A 24408-nucleotide genomic window follows, 5' to 3' on the forward strand; every position below is an offset into this window, starting at 1 on the left:
CTACTCATTACATGATTTCTGTAGAGAAAAGTAGAAGATACATAGCTGGGCGATTGGATTTCATATTAATAGCTTTCTGTCTCATTCACTTTGGGATCTGTGTTATGTTTCGCCCATTTTTATCTATTAAGTGATTTGTTTAGTCTATGGTAATGTTTTTAGGTGTGCAATATGGCAATTATAGAGAAAGGTAAGCTAGTTGATAGTTTCAAGTACTGAGTGTTATGAATTCATCCCCAAGTCAGAATTAAAAACACAGAGCGGAGAGTATAAAATGCTAAGTGAGGGAGAGCGTATCTATCTAAAATGGGCAGCTAGTATTTAATAACTGCCCTTGAATTTATTTTGTGCTCAAACACACAGAACGTTTTACTTAGTTATATCAAAATGACTTCACAACTATTGTTCCAAAATATTGACTTCTGGTTTTCATACATTTTAATATTTTAAAACTTGTAAATGATTATGTTAATATATATATATATATATATATATATATATATATATATATATATATGCTTTTTTCCTCTTAAAAAGGAATTATGCCTTTCAAGTACTAAATTTTCCTATTCCATAAAGCTAATGAAAATCACAGTACTTTTTCCTGTCCTTAATCGCTCTCTTTCTCTCTGTCTTTGGCCTCCTTATCTGAAACTAAAATTCTGTGAAGAAAATGGTGAAAGGGGTTTGAGAAAAAGAAGCTAATATTTTGACTGGGACTGTACTAGATGTCAGTCATAGAAAAAGAACGCTTTCTCCAGAACCTCTGGATGTGGATACAGATGAAGATACAGTAATTGTTAGTTCCTCTGCGTGTGTTTTAATTTAAGCCTCTTGATCGAGTAACCGTTATTTCAATGTCAAGGTAATTCACTGTGACTATTCAATATTACAATAGAGTATTAATTTTAAACTGCTTTATTTTTGGAGGGAAGGAAAGGATTTATGAACAGAAAAATAGCATCTCTTGTGTGGTGAATGGTCTAGTTCAGATTTTGACTGCAAGGAAAAGAAACGAACTCAGACTAGCCTCTGTAAAAAAGGAAGGAATAGTTACTGTTAAGACACTGAAATCCACAGGAGCATCGTGTGACTGGGCCTTGATGGATATGTAAAACTGGAGAACAGAGGCAGCTACTCTTTTTGTGGTCATATTGTCTTCCATTCCTATTTGTCTATTTGTTTCTGCTCTTTGACAATTTTCTCTGTAGTTGCCACAATTTCCTTTGTCATCAGTTTGCACTTGACCCAGAATGGCAACTTCAGCCCCCAAGTCCCCATGATATTTTGGTTCAAGCCCATCTGGAACTGATTAGAGTCTTTGTTTTTCTTATGGCAACTCACATGCCAAAGATAGAATATTAATATTTGCTACCCCACGAATGCAACAGGTGGCAGTGGGTCAAGTTTTCACACGTATTCCAATCCGGTTTTATAAGGGTAAGATGTACAGGAGGCAGGCTTTTTAGAAGGAGATGTAGGCAGATGTAAATAACCATGTTTGGTGTATTGATTGATTATTTGTGATAATCGTTGAGTCAATCAGTATTTCACTGAGCACTTATTGTATACCAGACACTATTTGAGACACTGGGGATATAGCAAGGACAAAACAGACCACAAAAAGAAAGAAAAAAATAATCCCAGGCCCCCTGTGGAGTTCACATTTTAATGATAATCTTTAGCCATGTATTTTAATGATAACTGGAATACAAAATGAAATATTAATGTCTCCATATAGATGGATGAATACAAGATGTTGAAATAATATGTGTGTGTGTATATATATATATATATATATGTGTGTGTGTGTGTGTGTGTGTGTGTGTGTATAATAACTACAGTTATTTTGTGAATATCACAGGTACAGTTGCTTTTATTTATTCTTTTAAGTGTTGTGTGAGTGTACATGTGTATGTATATTGGGAGCATCAGTTAAGGTCTTCCTTTTAAATTGCATCTGGCCTACACACTTTGATGTAGCCTCTAACTTCCTATTAAAATGACTATGAAAATATACCCTCCAAAAATACAATTAGAAATTACTAAAACCCGGGATTGATGGTGATTCATTGCTAGAGTATTAAAGAACAATAAATTAGGTTGAGGAGATAGATAGATAGATACACACACACACACACACACACAAAATATATTTTTAATGTTTATTTATTTTGGAGAGAGAGACAGAGCATGAGCAGGGGAGGGGCAGAGAGAGAGGGAGACACAGAATCCAAAACAGGCTCCAGGCTCTGAGCTGTCAGCACAGAGCCCGATGTGGGGCTCCAACCTAGGAACTGTGAGATCATGACCTGAGCTGAAGTCAGACGCTTAAGCCACTGAGCCACCCAGGTGCCCCACTACCTAAAGTTTTCTAAAATAAATATGCCAGCAGACACAAAGGTGGATCAAAATTACGAAGTTAGTGTTTGAACATACTCACATATTTGAGCTGGAGTAAAATAAACATGAACTATGATCAAGATGTATAATCATAAGTTTCGTTGTGCAGGTAGACACGGCTTTAGTGTTGATAGTTCTAACTCTGAACGAGTAGTGCTTCTGGCCCCAGCTGCAGTGTTCCCTCCAAAATGGGAAAAGAATGAATCAGTTATTTATTTCTGTTTTTTAACACTTAGCATTGATTCACCTAATAATACTGGTGGTATATTTGAATTCTTGAATATAAATTTTGAATTTGACTGTTTAGCTCCGAGTTTTGAAGTTGGATTCTCAAGTCTATCAGAGATTCTGTCTGACAAATATTAGAAACTTGGGTTTATATTCCAATACATATATATCAGGTACAAATGAGTATTCTTCCTTAATTAATACTAAACATTTTTTTTCTCTTCATTGGTGTTTTCATTATGCAAATATTACATGGAAGTATTCTCATTGAGAAGATTAATTAATTTAAAAACATGTAAAGTAAAAAGTAAAATTAGTTTTTAATGAGACTCACTTTGACTTCCCTATCTCAGAGGTAATTAGTTTGCCAGTAGTTTGGTATATATCCTTCTGGTTCTTTTCTTCTACATTGGCATAAATCTATATTTATTTATACCTGTATATTTAAAATTATTTTAACTGTATCAAATAATTCATATTAAAGATATTATTCTGAAAACCTGAGTTTGGTTTTTATTTTTTTTATTTTTTTTTTTTTACCTAATATTTCAGATATTTTTCCAAGTCATTCTTTGGAATCTATAATATCTCTTAAACATGGGTATATGTTAAAGCTCTCCTTTGAATATTGAAACAAATATGATATAAAGCCTTTAGAAAAGTTAAAGGTAGAAATAAAATATAATTCCATTTCATAAGTCACTTCCAATATGATGTCATTGTTTTCTTTCTATTTTTTTTTCCATTTCAATTTAAGTAAGTTGCAGACCCAGGAAAGCGTCCATATTTTATTACATTTTCTAATGATTGAATTTAAAGTAGATGTGAACAGCATTTAAAAAGCTCTCTTCTCATTACAAAGCATTTTTCTGTAATTTACCTGAGTAAGTTAAAAATTACAATTGCCTACGAATTTGCTATTATTTCTATGTTACAGATAAGGAAATTGAGTCTCACAGAGGTTTTGTGAGTTGTTCAAAATTACACAAAAAGTAAAAAGCAAAACCTGAAATTAAGGGCTCATGTTTTGAGACCTGAAGACAGAATGCAAATTCAACTTTTCTTTTCAAAGTTGCTGTGGATTTTTTTTCACATTTGATTTTTGAATAGCAAATATTAAGTGCTTTCTTTGTATTCTAGCATTAGGTATCCTAATTCTTCTACTTCCAAAAATATTGAGTGGAATTTAGCAAGCATTCTAAATACTCCAATTATGAAATGTGTTGTGTTTGATGATATGAGAATTTTTTCCCTATAAATATATTTATTTATCATTTAAGATGAGAAGAGGATGGCTATGTGATTCAAAATGATTTGTGTTAGTTAAATCATGAATATTTCTACCAAAGCAACTGTTGCATTTAGGTGATCAAAATAGGTGTTTCATGATTTTTTTTCCCACTTTTCAATGAATGGCTATATCCTTGGTTATAGAATACGTAGAAATCGGATGCGCCAGCAACTTGCTGAAACATGCCACAGTTCCCTGACTTAGCAATCAAAACCGTAGCTTCATGAAGAGCTCCTCTTATTCCAGTTATAAATGTGCTGAAGTTATAAATGCCTTCAGACTTTGCTACAACTTGCCAGAAGTGGGAAGTCATCACTATCAACATGGTCATTAGTTAACATTTACTGAGTGCCAGCTATGTTTTTGGTGTTATAAATACACAGAGGAAGATGCTGTTTCTTTCCAGAGGGATTGGTTTCCTGTAAGGGTGGGAGACAGAATTTGGTCTTGAATGTTTTCTCTACTGGGAGGTAGAGGTGGAGAATGTGCAATAATCATGCATGTCATTTTATGTATTAGAATGCCACTCTCACCTGTTTGTGTATGTATGTATATATATACATATATACATACATATACATATGTATATGTACATATATATATATATGTATATACATATATATATATATATACATTTAAGAAGTACACATAAATTTCATTTTTATTGGACAATTTAAAAGATATATTATTTTTCTGATGTTAGGTGAAAAAGTCATATCCCCCAAGATATCCAATGACTGTAGCTTCTATTTCCTAAGATATAATATATTTATACTACAAATAGAATGTGCTTGAAAAGAGTTTATAGAGCTATTTACATATGTACATATTTTTATACAAAATCCGTATGTAGAATAGAGGGATCATTTTGTTTTTCATTTGACAACTAAGAGACAAAAGTTATGCAGACTTCTGAAAAAATGGGACACTTTCCTGAAATATCTGAACTAATAATTAGTATTCATAAAAGATTAATAAGAGATCACCTTTTGGATCCTTGACATTTCATATATAAATCTAGAGTTGTTTTATTTCAACTAGGTTAATTAAGAGGAGGTCATTGATATTAGCCAACAGTTATAGCAGAGTGTGATGGTGACAGATAGATAAGATATACTTTAGCAACTGAAAATACAGTTACATTCTGAAAATGAAACTCAGGGAAATCAGTGAGGTAAGTCATTACACCCTCCCTATTAGATAAGTGACTGGAGAGTTTAAGAAACACCCAAGTTCAGAAACTAGGGTGTGTCTGTATTATGCTAAACTTGTATTAGCATAAAGGTCAAACTTAATCTTTTGTATTATACTCATTGTCAGGGAAGCCTGTCATTTGAAGGGGTCTCAAGAGAATGGAGTCTTGAAACTGGCAATAGAAAGATAAGAATTTTCTTAGAAAGTGTTGATTTTGTGTCCTTACCCCATTATGTTTTTGTAAACATTTTTTAACGACCAGATTCCCTTTAACAAACCAAACCTTGAAACAAAACAGATAGAAGCAAAGGGGCTCTGGTTGAAACCTGGCCTCCCCTACGCCCTGTTTTGCCATGAATTTGCAAAACCACAGGGCTCCCAGGCATTTAGTTCAAAAACCATCACCCTTGCCAGCATAATACCCTAGCCAGGGTAGGAGAGGACTGTAATTATTGGAAAAGAGAATGGGGACTCTAACTAGTAAATACTTCTCTGATTCTGAGTGCAGTAAACAATCTTTCATGAAAATGCTGATTAGAGTATTGTGGTTTATACTGAGTTTGTAGTTTACACTTTATCAATAAATTGACATTTTTTTATTTGTTCTTACATCAGCCTCATATGAGGATGGTTAATGTGAGTCATTCCCTGAAAGACTGATTACTCTTGTGTTTGCTGTGGGATTAAGATTAAAAGAGAGAGCGAGAGAGAGGGAGACAGACAGAGAGAGAGAGAGAGAGAGAGAAACCAGCCTTTGTGCCAGTAAAGCTAAGCCTGCACCGATGCTGTAAGGATCTAACCAAGTTTGTGCCAATCTATGATGCCCTGAATTCCTTTAGGTGACTGGGATCAGTCATAAAAGTTGTCTTTTATGTATGTCCTCGTATTTCTTAGAAGTTCTATGAAAGGAAGGCTATGTTTTAGTAGGGAAAAAAACAGATTTTGATTAGTCTATCAGTGTTATTCATTGGTGAAAATCTGTTTTTAAATTACAAACCTATTAGTTCTGCCCATATGTTGTTTCTTGAAAGCTACACATTTGTAAAATAGTGCGTCTTGTGAAGTATCTGTTTGTAAAATAGTAGTTCTAGCTATGAAGACCCTGTTTCTAATATACATAGAATAAAAAATGCTGGAAATAAGCTATTACTATCCTCTAAGCAAGTCCATTTTGCCATATATATTACCTTGAGTTTTCAAAATTCTCAATTTAGGGTTGTTTATTAATGTATAGTCTTAGTTCTCTGAACTGTGAAATAAATTACATTTTTTTCTTTGTTATCCCTCAAGCAGAAATTTGGCTTTTCTACTATTTATCATAGCTCCTCAGCTGTGTGCCTTTTCATTCTAATTTGCTATACCTTATTCTAGAGAATTGTGTTTGTAAAAATAGAAATAAAAAGCCCGGAAAAGTCCACTTGAAAAATATTCAGTTGACGTCTCCTCTTGGTTTACATATATTTTAAGTTTCCATGTCCTGTAGTAATCTGATGGGTAAATTGTATGAGTGTCTTTTATTTCTAAAGTTCTTTGCATATATCATTGCCCACAAATGGAAACATAACTAACAAGTAGAGAATGTTTAACTGTGTGGTAATTGAGAAAGAGTCAGAGATATTTGGGATATCCTGTGGCTCATGGGCATTCCTCTGGCATACGAACAGAGAACAGTAGGATGAACTAAAAAAAAAATAAAGAAATTTCAAATAGATGTTATCTATTATAAGGAAAAATCAATTTCTGCATGATTTTTTACATACTTGTACTGACCCCTTTCCACAGAGACCTACTTTTACATAGAGTGAGGATTAAGTATTAGTTTGAAATTAATGTTCATCATCATATCACCATCATCATCATCATCATCATCATCAAAGAAAACAAAACAAAACACTGACCTGTCTATCTGAATTCCCTTCCAGATGTACTGCTAACATGATATGTGATGATGAAGAGACACTATCCTTTTGGAGACTCATCTCCAAAATTGTTCATAAAAAATACCATACTTCCTCAGCATGATTCTGTGAGGCTAAAATAATACCTACGGAAAAAAAAATTTGGAAGCATTAACACTAATGCAGTGGTATTATAATTATTATAGAGGCCCTAATATAGTGGTAATTCATGCAGGCTCTGGAGCCCAACTTTCTTGGTTCAAATTGTGACTCTTACTAGATGTTTGACCTTAGGCATACTACTTAATATCACAGTGCCTCAATTTCCTCATCTGTGGAATGTGGCTAATAATAGTCCTTACCTAATAGGGTTGTGAGGATTAAATGAAATAATGTGGTGAAGTCTGTAGTACAGGGCCCCAGGGCAGGGGCAGGGAGGGCATCATAAATTTTCCTTGTTCTGAAATAGTAATATTTAAATATCTCATATAATATCAAATTTTGAATTACTCTGTGACACTTGATTCACAGCATTCAAAGCTTGTCAAAAACACTTTAGATGGGGGGAACCTGGTAGCTCAGTTGATTAAGTGTTGGACTCTTGATTTCACCTCAGGTCATGATCTCATGGTTCCTGAGATAGAGCCCTGTGTTGGGCTCTGCACTGACAGTGCAGGGCCTGCTTGGAATTCTCTCTCTTCCTCTCTCTTTTTTGCTCTCCCCTCCCCACCCCCACACATGCTCTCTCTCAAAATAAATGAATAAACATTAAAAAAAAAAAAAAAAAAAAAAAAAACAAGGGGCGCCTGGGTGGCTCAGTCGGTTGAGCGTCCAACTTCAGCTCAGGCCATGATCTCACGCTCCGTGAGTCTGAGCCCTGTGTCGGGCTCTGTGCTGACAGCTCAGACCCTGAAGCCCACTTCAGATTCTGTGTCTCTCCCTCTCTCTGCCCCTCCCCTGCTCATGCTCTGTCTCTCTCTGTCTCAAAAAAATAAATAAATAAATAAATAAAAATAAAAATTAAAAAACAAACAAAAACAGTTCAGATGGAAGTTTTCTGGTTCAGATCACAAATGACCTAATGGAAGAGATTTATTCCTTTTAGAAAAAGGAGGTCATGAAGACACTGCGTAGGTACAAGAAATCCCCAAATATATTCTCAAGTTTCTTTCAAGCTGTGGTACCATCTGAACCTATAAGTTCAAATTGCTTTTAAAGGAACCACTCAGTTCTTCCTCATCCCAGGAATACTTCCATTAGGATCATCATTTGATCAAAATTAAAGCTCCACAAAAACATGGCAGTTTTCAAGACTAAATTTATACCTGGTTTTGAATTTGTGGGAAATATCTCCCTGCTTCCCTCAACTCTGGGTAATATTTTCTGTGATGACAGGGCCTCACTAGGGAAATCCTAACTGAAGCTAATGGCATGATGTATTAAATGTTGCCAATATTCCATTTAATATTAAGCAATTACATAACAGCTTTATAAAATGCCTAAGATAAAACTGATACATTTATATTGAGTACACTGCTCCTTGTAAGGTCTATTCTTTCACTGATCTTCAACAAACACCATTTAAGTGCCAACCTACTATTACAAGAGTTTACTATTTTATTCTTGTTCCAAAATGGCATCAACAGTGATGGGGTGCTTTCAGGGGATTGTTGAAGAATTTTTGCAACAAAGGGTAAGCTTGAGGAAATATTAACCGGAGGCATTGCAATGCTTTATCTCAGCACTCCTCAAATCCACACACCCCCTAATCAAACAAGCAGCTTTATGACATGCGCAATTGCTTATAACCGACTTCTGCAGAACTGGCTTCCACAGGATTTCCTGTCCAAAAATTACCCCCTGGTCATCTGTAGCTAAATGGTTACAAATCAGTAAAGTTGGCAAGACACTCCTAGCCCAATATATGTGTGTGTGTGTGTGTGTGTGTGTGTGTGTGTGTGTGTGTATACATATACACATACATATATATATATATGTATATATGTGTATATATATCTATTTTTTTATTTTTTCTTTTAAAGAAGATCAAGTGACCAAACCCCGTCATTTGCAAATTCTCCCTGGACTTCTTTTATTCCCATTCTTTTCACTGGGTAAGAAGAGAAAAATTAAAACAGACAAACAAAAACCCTCCCTTCGTAGTATGTTTGTTCAAGGTGTCATTTCCCTGGGAGGTAATTTACAGATTTCTTAGCGCTGAGCTTGTCTTGCCTGATAATCACTTACTGAAAGAAATGTGCTCTTTAGGGCGAACTGTTCCTTTAACCCCTTTGGCTCCCTCTTCCTTGGAGGCGAGCAGGGCGTGCTGCAGTGTCTGGGAACCCACCTAGAGGGCCCCCTTGACGCCAGCACATCCCTTGTCAGGCAGCTTCTCTGCAGCCGAGCGGGCTGCTGCAGAGTTAATGTACAGTACCACGGAGCCTGCAAGTGTCCTGAGCTGCTCACAGCCGGGCGGGCGGCACAGCCCAGGGCAGACAAGGCGACTGCGAAGATTCCAAAGGTTCTGCTGGATATCCGGAGCTGGGCGACCCCAGCAGGAGCCTGTTGCCTTTGTGTTTTAAAAGCATGCAAGGTCTGTATAGCTTGGGCATGAGAATCTTTCAGAAGATGTCAGCGCATCAGAGTAAATGACACCTATTGGGGAATTGAATTTGGGATAAAAACGAGAGAGAGAGAGAGAGAGAGACAGAGAGAGACAGAGAGAGAGAGAGAAGAGAAGAGAAAAACAGCGGGGGAAGAAATTCTTAGACAACGTCTGACTTGCAGCCGTGAAATTCATTTTCTTTCCAAGGCAACATAGGAAAAGCCCGCACATGGTTTTGATAACAAATTAAACGGGTTTCTGCAGTGAAAGGATCAATAGCTTAGTCATTTTACTTAAAGAGAGCAGACAGCCTTATTATGGGGTTAGGCGGCAGCAATGAATTTCCTCATGACAGCACCTTCTGAAGTCATGATGGTAGCTAATGGTAATCCTGTCTTGCAAAGCAGAAATTGCTCCTTGCCTTCCTACTTTTACCGTTGAAAACCAGCAATTGTGAGATTTGGGAAAGAAGTTGGCTTTGATGATACATGGTTTCTAGCCCCTCTGCCCACGTCTTTGTCCGACGTGTCTCAGAAGGCATCTCTGCGTTAAAGTGACCACACATGAATATGTGCCTAAGAAAGAAGAAAAAGCAATATTCATTTCTAAAGGACAGCATGGCAAAGCAACCTGAAGTTTTCCATTTCCCTTCTCACACTTCTTTAACAAGGATAACAAGAAACTGTCTTTTGACTCCTTTTTTCCCACATTCCAGAGTCCTGCCCGAGAGGATGCATTAATTTACACTCTAGGCAGTTGGATTTTACCAGGACAATATCTGCCACCATTTAGGATTAGCGATTGAACTGGTTATTATAGTGGGTCAACTACCTAGTGGAACGTAAATGGATGGACCCATACCTGCAGTGCTCTGTGATATTTCTTTTTTCCAAATCCTGGAAGGGCTTTTGTTGTTGCCATTTGTTTCTGGGGGGGATTTTTTTGGAATTCAATACTTGTTGCAATAATTGCCCATGATAGCTGCTCAAACGGGAGAGTTGGAATTCATCTATGAAAATCACTTCATGTAACAAACAGATGAGACAAGGAAAATATTAATGACAGAAGATCTGCAAACATGATGCATGTGAATAATTTCCCCTTTAGAAGGCATTCCTGGATATGGTAAGTAATCAATACCCCCTTCAGTTCATAAAACTCAGGATTATGAAATCCCATGACAGGTGCCAGAGGTGGATTTTTCTTGAAGAAGAATATTGGTATCAAGTGAGGAGGAAAAGTAAAACATGTTTAAAACCAAATGTTGTCTGAGAAAGTCATGATTATGCAATAACAAATTACTTATTAATATAAAAACATCCCCAAATAAGAGGACGTTTACAATTGCTAACATTTCATAGAGAAAAAAACAAAAAAACAAAAAAAAACAGTAGTTTTGAGAATGGCAGATATGTAACAAATAAATTAAAGAAAAAGGGAGGTTTTTTTTTCTTTTGTTTTCTTTGATTTGAAAATTCCCTGGGGATGGACACACATGTATTTCTGACACTGAAAGTCAACTTGTTTGGCCTTAGTTCTTTTTGAATTTCCAAAAGGAGGTTAAGGGACAACTTAGAATGTGGCCTCAGTTTTAAAATAATACTAAGATGTGTTGGTACCTCACATTTAAGGAATATTTTAACTATTTAGAAATATTTCTACAGGAATGAACCAATTTAATAGAATTCTAACACATGAGTCATGAACTGTTCAGACTTTTAAAGAATTTGCTTAGTACATTGATATTTTGTTGTGTATTAAGGTTCAATGCAATGTATTTAAGGTCCCAGGACATGTGACATCATGTACCATTTCTTATTACTGTTTATGACTAAATGTGTATAGGAAATAATTGCTGAGGGTATTATAAGGGCAGAGCTCATTATTTTAAAATTGCATGATTTTACCACACCTTTTGGGTTGATTGGATTTAAATCTCATAGCAAAAACTTTGTCAGTGCTGGAGGGCACATTTTAAGGTTTTTGTGTCTACTGACATGGTTTGTTGTGGAAACTGCAATGTATCTTATTTTGAACATATATTTTCCAGGTAAATTTTTTGGCCGGTCTCAGGATACATAAAAAAATACCAAAATAGAGATTTCTAAGGGTTTTTCCAGCTGCTTTTATGACAGTGTCTCAAATGAAAGCTTCCAGGTATCTTAGGGCTCTGCCAACATCATCTGCTGGTTTGTTATAGACGTTTGAACTTGTTAGCTGAAAGTCAGTTGTAGAGAAGGGTGGGTGACATCCTCTGTCACTCTGGGAAGGTACTTATTTTCTACCAGTACCAGATACATCCAGAACTGACGCTGTGGCGTATCTTCCTTCTCTGCTTTCCAGAGCCACCATCCTCAGTCTCTAATGTGTTGGGGAGGGAGTCTGGGTGACATGCCTGCAAACCTTAATGGCCCCTTTCCAAATGCATCACCCGAGCTCCCAACTCAGGGTGAGCTTTGGACCCATGGCCTTACTGATCCTGATGGTGAGGTTCTGGCCTCAGCAATAAGGTCCTTGTCATTCTTACAGAACCATTCACATAAATAGTCTTTAACCTTAAGGATACAAAAGTCTTGGAAACAGTGTCTGGCACGTAGTAGGCATTTGTCAAATATTTATTTTTTCTCTTCTATTCCTTTGCCTTTCTTCAAGGTTAATTTTGTAGATCCTGCAACTTGTTTAGGGGAAAAATTCTCGTTCTCATTTCCAAAAAAAGTGCACCTTGCTATAAAGCAACAGTTTTTGTTCTGCCTAAGCTCTGATGTTTGGACCCATTTGTTTATGTTGCAATAGGTAGGGAACAGGTGCTCTTTGAATACCTAATGTTCATTATAACCACCTCTTACTTTGTTACATTTACCTCGCCTCTACTTTTTAACAAGAAAGAAATGAGCTATTCAACTGTATAGTTTTTCAAAGAATGCAAATGTGCTTATTCATGCTCCTCTAGATCTGTAATATATATGTTTGAAAGCTGTAAAAAGAAGTTAGAGTCTTGGTGGTTTTCCTTTGTGCCTGAAGCTAGGTAGCCCTTCGTACACTTCAATGCATCATGTGCCAATCTCTTGTCGTCATTGTTGTTGTTGTTGTTGTTGTGGCAAACTGAGCCAATGTGGAGTGTGATGTTCTGTATCTCCATTCTTGCCTGGGCCCTCTAGAAGGATTCATTAATAAGACGTTGACCTCAAAGGAAGAAGGTGTTGTTTTTTGTTTTTTTTTTTTTTTCCAGGTGACCCAATTAGTGTTGTGCTTGTTTCTCAACTTGCCCAATTGTTTTCCTTTTATTTATAACCTCACCTTTCAGTACTGCAGTAAGAGATTCTAGGTGTTTGTTGACAGAAAACCTTCCTTTCCTTTGTCCTGCTGTAAGAGTCCCTATTGGATTAGATTCCGTGCTCATGAATTACTGTGCTAAGAAGATAGGATTTGCCAGGTTGTTCTTCGTTTTCCTCTCCAAAGTCTCTCTTTCCTCCTTTTCACATGTAGGTCTCTTCTTTTTTCTTCTTCTCTTTTCTTTTCTTTCTTTTTTTTTTTTTTCCACAAAGGGGCAGATCAGAAGTTGGCAACAGATCAATGCCAGGGACTAATACACATTTTAAAGGAGATATGTGCTTTGGTTTAATCTCTGGCTCATCTCTCTGAAGACTCTCAACCCTTTGGATAGGCAGGACAAAGAGGTGTGTGCTCTTTCTCTCTTCTGCTTTTTGAGGAGCAAGAAGGAGGGAAAATTGATATCTAGAGAGGTCTTCAAAAATTCATCAGAATCCTTGGATTCAAATAGAAGCCCATGTATAGTGCTCATACTTGGACTGTCATCCTCCCGCCCTACGGATAGTGTGTTGAGAATTGAGCAATAGTATTACAAATTCATTGTTTATTGGTTACAAGTTAAAGTTAATAAGTGGTCTTATTACTTGTCTTAATAGAACACTAATCCTTAAGTGCTAAGAGAGTGGCACGAAGAATGTGCTTTTTTGTTTAAAGCTCCATTAGAAATATTTGCTGGAGAATTTTATTGCGAAGGCTTCTTTCCATTACACTTGTTGACCTTTTTACTTCCAAGCCAAACAAAGATTAGGGTTTGCCTCACTGGGTAAATAAGTACTATGGGGCACTTCTTATTTTGTATTCTGGTGAGTTGTGAGACTCTAGTGATAGTCGGGCAAGACAGGAGTGGGTCTTCTTGCATGGTTGGAAGAAGGGAAATGCACGTCAGCTTTCTAGGTATTTAAACTGCATTTAGTAGCAATTAAGAGGACTCTTCAGAAGCATCATGCCATAGAAGTGTATGCAGGCATCCAACAAGAATGACATAACGTAGTGTTCCTAGCATATGTCTATGGATTTTTGCCTTACATTAAAGTATAACAACTTTGTGTGATCTGATTTATAAAAATGCTATAATTTTATGACAGAAACACCAGGGCTATGTCAAATGCAATTGAAACGTATACTTACAAGATTTAGGAGGGTATTAAATATCTTTGCCTCCTTTTCATGATGGACTCAAATGACTCTGAGAGAAGAGATTGGGAAACAGAAGACAAACGGCCCTGCCACAGGAGGCTGCACAGTGCTGCTCTCAGGTGCTTCTTTGAGGAAACCTGAGGGAGATTTGGGATTAGTGACTGTGGACGGTGATTAACTATTTTACTTATTTGGTGCTTAGGATTTTAAAAGCTTTTATCAAACTTTCTTTGTGTTGCTGAGAGGTGACTCCAATCAATAGGCAGAATAGGTTGATTATGGTAACTTGAATCACCAGTGAGGCTTCGTTCCCTTTTTTCTGGGCCCCCATATCCTTTCATTTGTCTTACCTTCCCAGGTTCCTAGTAAGGTTTACTCTAGCAAGTCACCCTTTGGTTGTTCTTGTATAAACCAAGGGTTAAACTCACATACTAACTCATTTTGTTTTCTTTGATCCAAGTCATTTATGGAATGAAACAAGATATAAATCAATGTATCAACAATATGTGCATATATGTGTTTATGTGCATATATATATATATATATCACCAGAAAATTCAGTTAATAAATAATCAGAGAAAGGTAGGCTGGCCTGATTCTTTTTTTTTTTTTTTTTTGTATGTTTATTTATTTTTTGAAGGAGAGAGAGACAGAGTGTGGGGGGGGGGGAGGGGCAAAGATAGAGGGAGACACAGAATCCAAAGCAGGCTCCAGGCTCTGAGCTGTCAGCACCCGTAAACCAAGAGATCATGACCAGAGCCAAAGTCGGAGGCTTAACCGACTGAGCCACCCAGGCACCCCCAGGCTGGCCTGATTCTTAATGCAAGGATCATCCTTGTCGTCTAGCCTTTTAGCATCTCATCTTTTAAGTTCTCCTTTCCTTCATGTATTGAAATTATAGAAACTCCGCCAAGAATTGCATTGTCCAGAGTTTAGATGTTGGCCAATATAATCTCACTTGTCTGATGAGAATTTTAGTGAGTGGGAGAAACATTGTGTTTGACTGTATATGCGTTGAAGGACAAAATTGAGCTGTGCTCAATTTTAGTCAACCTAAAATCTCTGCCAGTGTTTATCTGTCTTCTAATGAGATTTCAGGTCATTGCTGCTCTCGTTTCAAAACCACCTCTTCCCCAGAGTGACAAAACTATTCATAAATTCTAGAATGCTAATATGAAACTCTCAGATTGATTCTAAATTCCTGTTAGGGCCAAATACAACTTATGGCCAGTAGAGTTTAGGTAGAGATCATAATTATACAATCTTCTCTTATTCACAAATTCCCGTGGCTCAATCGCAGTCAGCCATGGTTTGAGGCAGAAATTCAGGTTTAGGAATAATAGAGCAAAGCCTTTCCTTTAGATGAAATGTTGATCTTATTAAACACATAATTTTTCTCTAGGTTTTCTATTTTACTCTCTTTTATTGGCTCTAGCTGTTTTCTCCTTAGTGTCTGTTGGAAGTATCTTATACTTTTAAAATAAAAATAAAAAGTCACATTTTTTGTAGAAATCGATTATGGGGTGGTATGACAGAGGAATAAAGTGGCCATCAGTCATATCAGCATGCCCACAACTTAAAGAAATTAAATGTAATTTTTAGTCTTGGCAGATTTTCCACTGTAGTAAAATTGTGCACTTTCAAATGCTGATAGGTAACATCCTCAATGGGCCAAGTGGGGGGCCCATGTCAGAAAGGCTTTAGACAGTCTTTACAAAAGAAAGAAAGAAAGGGAAAAAATACTCTCCATCATGTGAAAATGAAATCTTATGAATTTTGGAAAAGGTATTAAGTTCTTCACTTCCCACTCAACCTCCTAGTTTCTGTATCCCTTTTAGCTGTTACTGAGTTCCTTCCACTAATGTTTAGGTATCTGGGTTCAGAGAAAAATAGGCAAGTCAAGGAAAAGGAGAATAGTTCAGAATTCTGAGAGGAAGAAAATCGTAAGGAGGAACCTTAAACAGTTTCTAAGTTGCTACAGGTTAGAAACCCCATCCATACTTCCTCGCTCCCTCCCTCCCTTCCTTCTTTCCTTCCTTCCTTCCTTCCTTCCTTCCTTCCTTCCTTCCTTTCATAGTAACCACACTTTACCTCTTCCTCTTCTCCTTTGATCATAGCCCACAACCATGAATGCTCACTAATACCTTGTCCACCTGTAGCATCATTCCCATCTTTTTTACAATAGCTTCAAATGTCTCTGAGCCATAAATTAACTGCTGTAGCTGTTTCTCACTTGATGGACTCTTGGATGGTGTTTCCAGTTGTTAGAGAAACCAGCCTTAAACATACTTAAGATTTTCAACTAGAGATTATACTGTATGAAATTGTGGGATATGTATTTGTTTCAAGGGTAGATAACTGAGATTTTATATAGTTAGGTTATTGTCTAGGGACAAACAAAACAAAAATCCCTCAGGTTTCCAGCTCTAAATTCTGGTGTTAATGTTTTATATGACCTTGTGCAAGCTCTCTGAGCTCTTCATCACCTGTGTGAAGTGACTACAGCAGATTCTTCCCTGCCTTGTGTTGAAGAGTAGACTGTTAAAAAAACTCTCATAGCACGTAGGTAATGATAACTTATCAGACTGCTAAACCACGACATGCTAAAACCTCTCCAGTGAATTTCTTAAAATATAGGTAACAAGTATAACCACTGCATGCTTCATAGAAGAACACTGATTGAACACCATTTCCCAACCACCCACCTATGCACATGCTACCTGTTTTCACATAAATTACATCATTTAATGGCAATGGCAACTTTTAGAGGTGGGTCTTGTTTGAATTCCTGTTTGCAGATGAGGAAAGTAATGCTCATATCAGGAAAATAACTTGCTCAAGTTCCCATATCTATTACTTAGGGTTGCTGATCCACTCAAAACCCCAGTCCGGCCTCAATTTAAAACCCAATGTGTTTTTATCACCATATGTTGTTCTGTGGCAGATGCCTTAGCACTCTGTCTCTGGACCTTCTGGAAAGCAGATTAGCAGTAAGAGCAGAGAAAAGAAACAATTTCACTGTTAGTTAGCAAGTGGGGTAAGTAAATGGGATGCCTAGCGAATGTCAGCGGCCTTTCCCTGAGAACCCCTTCCTGGTCCTGTTAGCGTATGATCTGTCCTTCAGCCATGTTAGCAGCTTTTTTTGTGTTTTCTCTGAATCAGAAATTTTACAAAGAATTTGAGGTGAATCATGTTCCCAGTGGCACTCTGGTCTATGGGGTCCTTTTTGTGGATTAGAGAAAGGTGCTTCTCTAGGCAGATATTTTAGGAAAGATGCCCCACTTCAGGCAGATGAATTAGAAATGCCAAGTGTGATGTTTCATGAATGGATAGAGCCTCTGTGCAAAGCAAAAGACATCCCTTCCTCTGGGCATCTAGTCAGCAAGTGGAGCAAGCATGAGTTGATCTTGGCTTGCTGTGCTGTTGGGCAGTGATCAAACTGCACAGCCGTTGCCCTGCTTTGACGTAGGCTCCACCTCAACCTTGAAGGGCAGTTTTGACCGTCAGATGAGATGTTTTTGAGAGTGCTTTGCTGACAATAAAAGGTCATGTAAGTTTTGGGTTTTGTTACATCATTATTATTTTCTTCAAAATCTTCTAATTACACGTCATTACCATATACATACATACATATATATATATATATATATATATATATATATATTTTTTTTTTTTTTTTTTTTTTTTTTTTTTTTTGCACAGGTAAAGAATATTAACACTTTCCAGGGGCGTGTGGGTGGCTCAGTCGGTTAAGCATCCAACTTCAGCTCAGGTCATGATCTCACGGCTCATGAGTTTGAGCCCCATGTCAGGCTCTGTGCTGACAGCTCAGACCCTGGAGCCTGCTTCGAATTCTGTTTCCCTCTCTTTCTCTGCCCCAATATCTTAGCTGCCAAAAAATGTCATTCTTATTCAATTGGCTTAGAACACGTGGAATGTACTGATTCATTTAAGCATAGGGGACACCCACGTACATATGATAACAGTCCTGCCTTGAGGATACTCAGAGACTATTGAGAAGAACAGCCACAGAAACAAATAAGTACAGAATGGTAGGGAACACATAGGTATATGCAAAGTGTTACAGGAATTCAAAGGGAGAGAAAAATGGCTGGTCCAAATAGTTTAAAGAAGTCTAGAAATGAGGAACTAAAAATATACCTGATGGATTTCAGAATTAGAAGTTACTGGCAACCCTTTGGAGAGTGGTTTAAGGGAACATCTCAGAGTGAGTTCTATTTCAGGGGTTATAAAAGAGGAGAAAATTAATGCACACTACTTGCAAAATTTTGGATGAGGACAGAAGGAGGGAGAGAGAGTGGGGGGCAGAGTAGTTAGTGAGGGATACCAGGTACTTTTAAGGGGCAAAGGGCACACCCCAAAGGAAGTGTCCAGAGAGAGGATCAGGGAAGTGAAGGACATGATTTCCTCCCAGACAGGAGGGAGAAAAAGGAGGATAGATGTGAATAACATAGAGTTGAGGGAGGTGGAAGGAGAAGCTGAGGGAGTTTTGGTCTCATGCTGTTTTCTTTGGGAAATGGAATTCAAGATTGTATCTCAGAGGGAGGACCATGTGGAAGCAAGTGAAGGAGGTTGGCCAGGTTGTGGAACAGTTTCTGTGGGCAGTTGGAAAGGCTGCTGAAGAGGGAAGTATATGATATCAAGCAGGTTGAAAAAAGTCAGTGATATGGATGTACAAGGTTACTAAGTATTATGTCAGGAAAATGGGCAGATAAGTGACAGAAATATGCATGCAGTTCTTGATGACTAAATTGGGAAACTGTTTTGTCATTAGAATTTCTCCTGTTGATTATGTTCTTGGGGATTCCAAAGAATGTGGAATTGATTTCGTTGTTGGCGTTTTCTACTTGGTAGCAGTGGAGGCTGTTGTATGAACATATTAATTAGATTGCAGTTCCAGTGTTATGACCTAATTTTGGAAATGTGAGATTTCCTAAGCTTCCTGGAAATAACTCATGGGTGACAAATAGGAGCTCTAAGATGTTTGCTTTGAATTTTACCTTCAAATGCATAAAAATCACAGTTGGAAGAGAAAGAAAAATGATTCAGCTTTGTTCACTTTTTAATAGGAACCTTTCTGTGGTTTATGTTGGGATGTCACAAATCCATATATATATATATATATATATATATATATATAACCTGCTTTTACACAGATTTCTTCAAAACCCTTCTGAAGTTGACTTGCAAGTGTTACCCGTCTCTGAGAAACTTACTGAAAATGACAAAACATAATACGACTTTAGCCAGAACTGGCATAACTTATTTTTAAATATTTATAAATTTACATTATCTTTTATGTTTCCATGATATCTAGGGGAAAGAATGTGAAATGTAAGATACAAATTAAAGCAACTTCTCGAATAGGTTTTTGAGGCTGTTAATTATAAACCCTATAGTGTATAGTGAGTTGAGAAGATATTATGAATTCCTTTCATCTTTTCTAATCATCAGCACTTTCTCTGAGGTCAGTAGAGCTTCCTCCTTAATATTCTTGTTGTTCCGTGCACATAATTACTTTGCATGGGCTTTCTTTGTGAGATTTCTGCTGCAGCTCTCGACATCTAAATAAGGTCCAAAACAGTCCCAGTCACTTACAAGGGAGCTTCATTATTCCCTTCCTTGCAGTTGTCGTGTTTTCCTTTTAAATTAGAAGGTGAGGGGGCTGAACTAAATGATCACTAACGATGCTATAAAACCTAAGATTCTGTATCTTAACTGATTAATTTACTCATTTCTGTATTGTTTGGGCTTAACTGTCCTTTGTCTGAAGGGGACGCTGAGCAGTAATTCAGTGATCAACAAATTATGCAGAGACTGAACCCTGATGCCTTCCTGAAGTGTTTGCTCCCCCCTGAGGAAAACCCTTAATCTCTCAGCCTTAGGCATTTGGCATAACTCAGTCTTCACACAGCTACACTTTACAAATCAGCCTTATTCAGGGGTCAGATGTCAACCTGACGTCCATTAAGGCTGATATTCACAGTAGCTTAGAAAATATTAGTCACATACCATTTATGTGTCCCTTACGTCTTCCCCACTCTTCTCTTGGTCAAAGATCTCAGGATCTTCCCTCAGCTAGCTGCCATCCAGTCTAAAGAAACAACATGGAATGAAGTTCTCAGTATCAGAAACCTTGCTGTTGGCTTGTTTGTGTATGCGTATTTGCTCAGTAAATTTAAAACCAATAATTTACATAATTATGGAGAAGCGCTTCATGTTTTTGAGAAGAAAGGGAAGCTGGCAGTGGAGAGTGGGCACACTGAAACCTATGTCAAGAGTAGTGGAAGAGACCTCACAAGTCATAAGTGGGCGTGGAGTCCTTGGCATTCAGGTTTTAAAACAAGAAAATACTTGTTGAAAAATCCCATTTGCTGGAAAGTAATCCACACAGGTTTGATTTTTGAGACGGGTTGAATGCTAAGGTAGATCAGGGTGTCACCATGTTAAAGATGACCACGTTCTGCTGAGCCTTTACTGCATATCTTTTCACTTCGGGGAACTTTCTGTGACCAGGCTAACCTTTGAGACTTCATAGTAGCCAATCATATTGCATTCTATTCATGAGTGGCCATGACTACTTTGTTCTATTTTATAGACCTAGCACATGACACAGTGTCACTTATAGTAGGTGCTCTGCAAAGTTGTCCTCAATAAATGAGTGTGTGTGGTGAAAAGGATGAGTAATAAAAATTACCCAGTTGGAATATTAATTTTTTTGCATTATTCAAATAGCATTATCATGCCGTGGTTTGAGATGAAACAAGCAAACATATGCTATACATATTATAAAGATAATAATAAATATCACCTTTGAAAGGTTCTTTAATGCCAGGAAGGTACTAAGCTTTTTATATAATTATCTAATTTGGCGAAGATTCTCCCCAAATCCATGCCTGAGGGTGTGCTATCTACTTCCTAAGGGTACAACCTCTGGTAAGTTATCTAACCTCTCTGTGCTTCAGTTTACTTCTTGTCAACTAGGGACAATAAATAGTTCTCACTTCATAGGGTTGCTGTGAAAATTAAATGAGAAAACCTGTCACATGCTTGGAAGGGCACCTGCCACCCAGTAAGTAACCAATTAATGGTAACTACTGTTATTGCCCAGATCAGGAGACTAGGCTCTGAGAGGGTAGCCAGGTTGCCTAGAGTAATCTAGTTGCTCAGTTACAGGTCTCTCCAGCCTCGGGCTGCCCACCAGCTCTAGATCACTTGGAGGACAAAACTTCTGTGTATCACCTTCATGGAACTTTTCCGCATATACAAGACGTACCGCCTTGGGTTGCCCTTGAATTATGGGGAATAATGCATTCCTCTTCATCTCTCTTACCCAGCAAGAATCACCTACCCTTGGAAAGCTGCTGTGCTCTCCTGTTTTGAATCAGCTCCTGCTTCATACAGGATGAATTTTCACCTTAGGGATTGTATTGTCTTACTCATGTCCTTCATCATTAGATTTGCTCTTCCTAACACAGTGCCTGGCACATAGTAGGTGCTCGATTGGTGCTTTAGAGTGCAAAATTACATTTCCAAATTTGTGTACCTGGAATTTAGTGCTCTCAAGATTAGTTTTTGTTTTCCAGGAAACAGTCCAGGTCTTTGGATAAGTAAAGTTTTTATAAAAATTGTCATCTTGAGTATAAATCATCCCCACACATCTTGCTTTCTGATACTGGGGAGAGTCTAACAGCGTTTGCAGAGGTAGCCATCCTGCTGAAATGTGTTTACCTACAAAATCCAAATGCTATTGCTACGAATCACCTCCTTCTCTAAGACACTAATTATTTCTGTAAAACTAATAACAAGTTCTTTTGCTTTTATTTATAGGAATCTTTCTTTTCTTGAAGAGATCTGTGTTTTATCTTTCTGGCCAGAAAAAAAAAAAATTGTGCAGCTTAATTCTGCAGCTGGCCCGTTTCTTCATTTATATGTCTGTTTCTTCATTTATAACATTTATGTTACATTTTAGTTATTTTTTTCAAAAGACGGGATACAGTTGTCAGATAGAGACCAGACTCCACCTGTGGCTCTTCTCTTTCTCATCCATCTTGTGTTAACAGATCACACTCTAAAAGAATCATATCCTTTGTAGCTCTTCTCTTGGCCTAGAAAATGTATTGGCTCTACATTGCATACAAGACAGCAAGCATAAGGCCTTGCCTCCTCTGGCCTCTGCCTTTCTAACTCCATATATAAATGCTAGCTTCTATTAGTATTGGTGTTATTCCCCTCCTTATTACACAGTAGATATATATGTATGTATGTGTGTATATATATATATATATATATATATATATATATGTACATATACGTATATATATACAGTGTGTGTGTGTGTGTATATATATATATATATTAAAAATATGTTTATTTATTTTGAGAGAGAGAGAGAGAGAGAGCATGGGGGAGGGACAGAGTGAGAGGGAGAAAGAGAATCCCAAGCAGGCCCCACACTGTCAACATGGAGTCCGATGTGGAGCTCAAACCCATGAACTGTGAGATCATACCTGAGCCGAAACCAAGAGTCAGATGCTTAACCAACTGAGTGACCCAGGTGCCCCTAGGTATACACATTCTTTAGCATAGAGGCTATAAACATGTATTTTTAAGTCACAGAAACCTTCCATCAGGTAAAAGCTTTGGCAGTGACCTAATACTTAATAGAGATCTGACAGGTGTTGAGGAGCAACTTTACATAAACGCTGCACTTTTAAAGAAGGGCTGGACAAGCTGGAGCCTGTCTAGTCAATAGCCCCACCAGGTCTCCCTTCACCCTTTGCTCTAACACCCTTGATGGGGGCTCGCTGGTGTCAGAAGACAGTGCCCTGTGGTGTGAAGGACCTCGTGTTGGAAGGCACTTCCACCCTCTTGCCTTTTGCCATAGCAAACTCTCTAATCCATCAGAATTTGGTTTGGTTGGCTTTCCCTGAACTTTACTAGAGTGTAATCCCCCTTCTGTTACTCTAGAGTCCCTTGTACTTCCTACAGCATAATTTGTATTGCTCTATAGTAGGTCATATCCATATACAGAAAGACAGCTAACTTAGTGACTAAGAGCACTGACTCTCAATCCAGAGTGCTTTATTCAAACCTGGATCCAAGCTTCCTAGTCGTGTGACCATGGGTACATTATTTTACCTCTCTCTGCCTCAGTTTCCTCATTTGTAAAGTAGAAGTAATAATAGTTTGTACCTCAGAGGCTGTCGATAGGATGAGGTGTTGTACCATATGTAAAGTGCTTAGAAAGGTAGCTGGCACACTGGTACTCTTCCAGGTGAGCTGTTACTAGAGCTATTGTATATTGGTACTGGGTTGGGTTGCCTCAGAAGCAAGCTTCAAGAGAAGGACTCAAGTACAAATGTCTTATTCAGGAGGTGATCTGGGGAAAAACTAGTGGGAGAGTGGGGAAGTGAGACAGAAAAGGGAGTAAAAAGCCCATACGGGGTACATTAATGCTCAAGTAACTGAGCTGGGCCACTGGGCTCAATCCTATTAGGACCTCTGGGAGATGACGTAGAACTTGCTTCAGAATTGTCCTATCCAAGATACAAAGACACTGGAGAATTTATCATCCAACTTCATCTTCACTAGGCTGATGGCTACTTTTAGGAATTAATTCCTGGCATTTCCAGCCTGACCTACATGCAGGCAAGACCTTACGTGGAGTACTGTCCATGCTTAGACTAGGATTCCATCAGGATGGTGTTGCCAAAGGGATATGGACCTGATAGTGATTGCTGCAAAACTGTGAACAGAACTCTTCAGGGCTTTCTGTGTTATTCTGTTCTCTTTATTTTCCCTGGCCCATGTAATAGATCTTTACGGGATGAGTAAGTGATATAACACATGGATTTTTTTTTTTTTCTACTTGACCTTCAAAGCTCTCTGCAATTGTGTCTCACCCAATCTATCCTTTTTTTTTTTTTTTTAAGTTTATTTATTTATTTTTGAGAGACAGAGAGCAGAAGCAGTGGCAGGGGAGGGGGCAGAGAGAGACAGGAAAACTTAGAATCTGAAGCCAGCTCCAGGCTCTGAGCTGTCAGCACAGAGCCCGATGCAGGGTTTGAACCCATCAACCATGAGATCATGACCTGAGCCAAAGTCAGACGTTAACTGACTGAGCCACCCAGGTGCCCTGCCCCCCAAATCTGTCTTTAATTCTCGTGATTCCTGAGCCAGATTTCTCCTTTTTAATTATGTCAATCTCCCCAACTGTTCTCAAAGAAAACCATCTGATCTCCTTACATGGGATGCTCTGCCCTCTGCCCTTCCTATCGAAATCTTAACTATCCTTCCAA

At 37.8% G+C, this 24408-nt stretch overlaps 1 protein-coding gene across 4 annotated transcripts in view; it reads left to right on the forward strand.

Moving 5' to 3' along the window:
- PDE4D (phosphodiesterase 4D) overlaps positions 1–24408 on the forward strand; it is a 720383-nt gene that overhangs the window by 157651 nt on the left and 538324 nt on the right. Inside the window, exon 1 of one of the 4 annotated variants that reach the window (XM_078449641.2) lies at positions 9384–10744. The exons of the other annotated variants lie outside the window; for them this stretch is intronic. Coding sequence (XP_078305767.1) covers positions 10698–10744 — 47 coding nt within the window. The 5' untranslated portion in view covers positions 9384–10697. Of the gene's footprint in view, positions 1–9383; positions 10745–24408 lie in introns of those variants that run through there. 4 annotated transcript variants of the gene reach the window in all.

Source organism: Panthera onca, chromosome A1 (assembly GCF_046562875.1).
Source record: "Panthera onca isolate mPanOnc1 chromosome A1, mPanOnc1 haplotype 2, whole genome shotgun sequence".
In the NCBI taxonomy this organism is placed as follows: Eukaryota; Metazoa; Chordata; class Mammalia; order Carnivora; family Felidae; genus Panthera; species Panthera onca.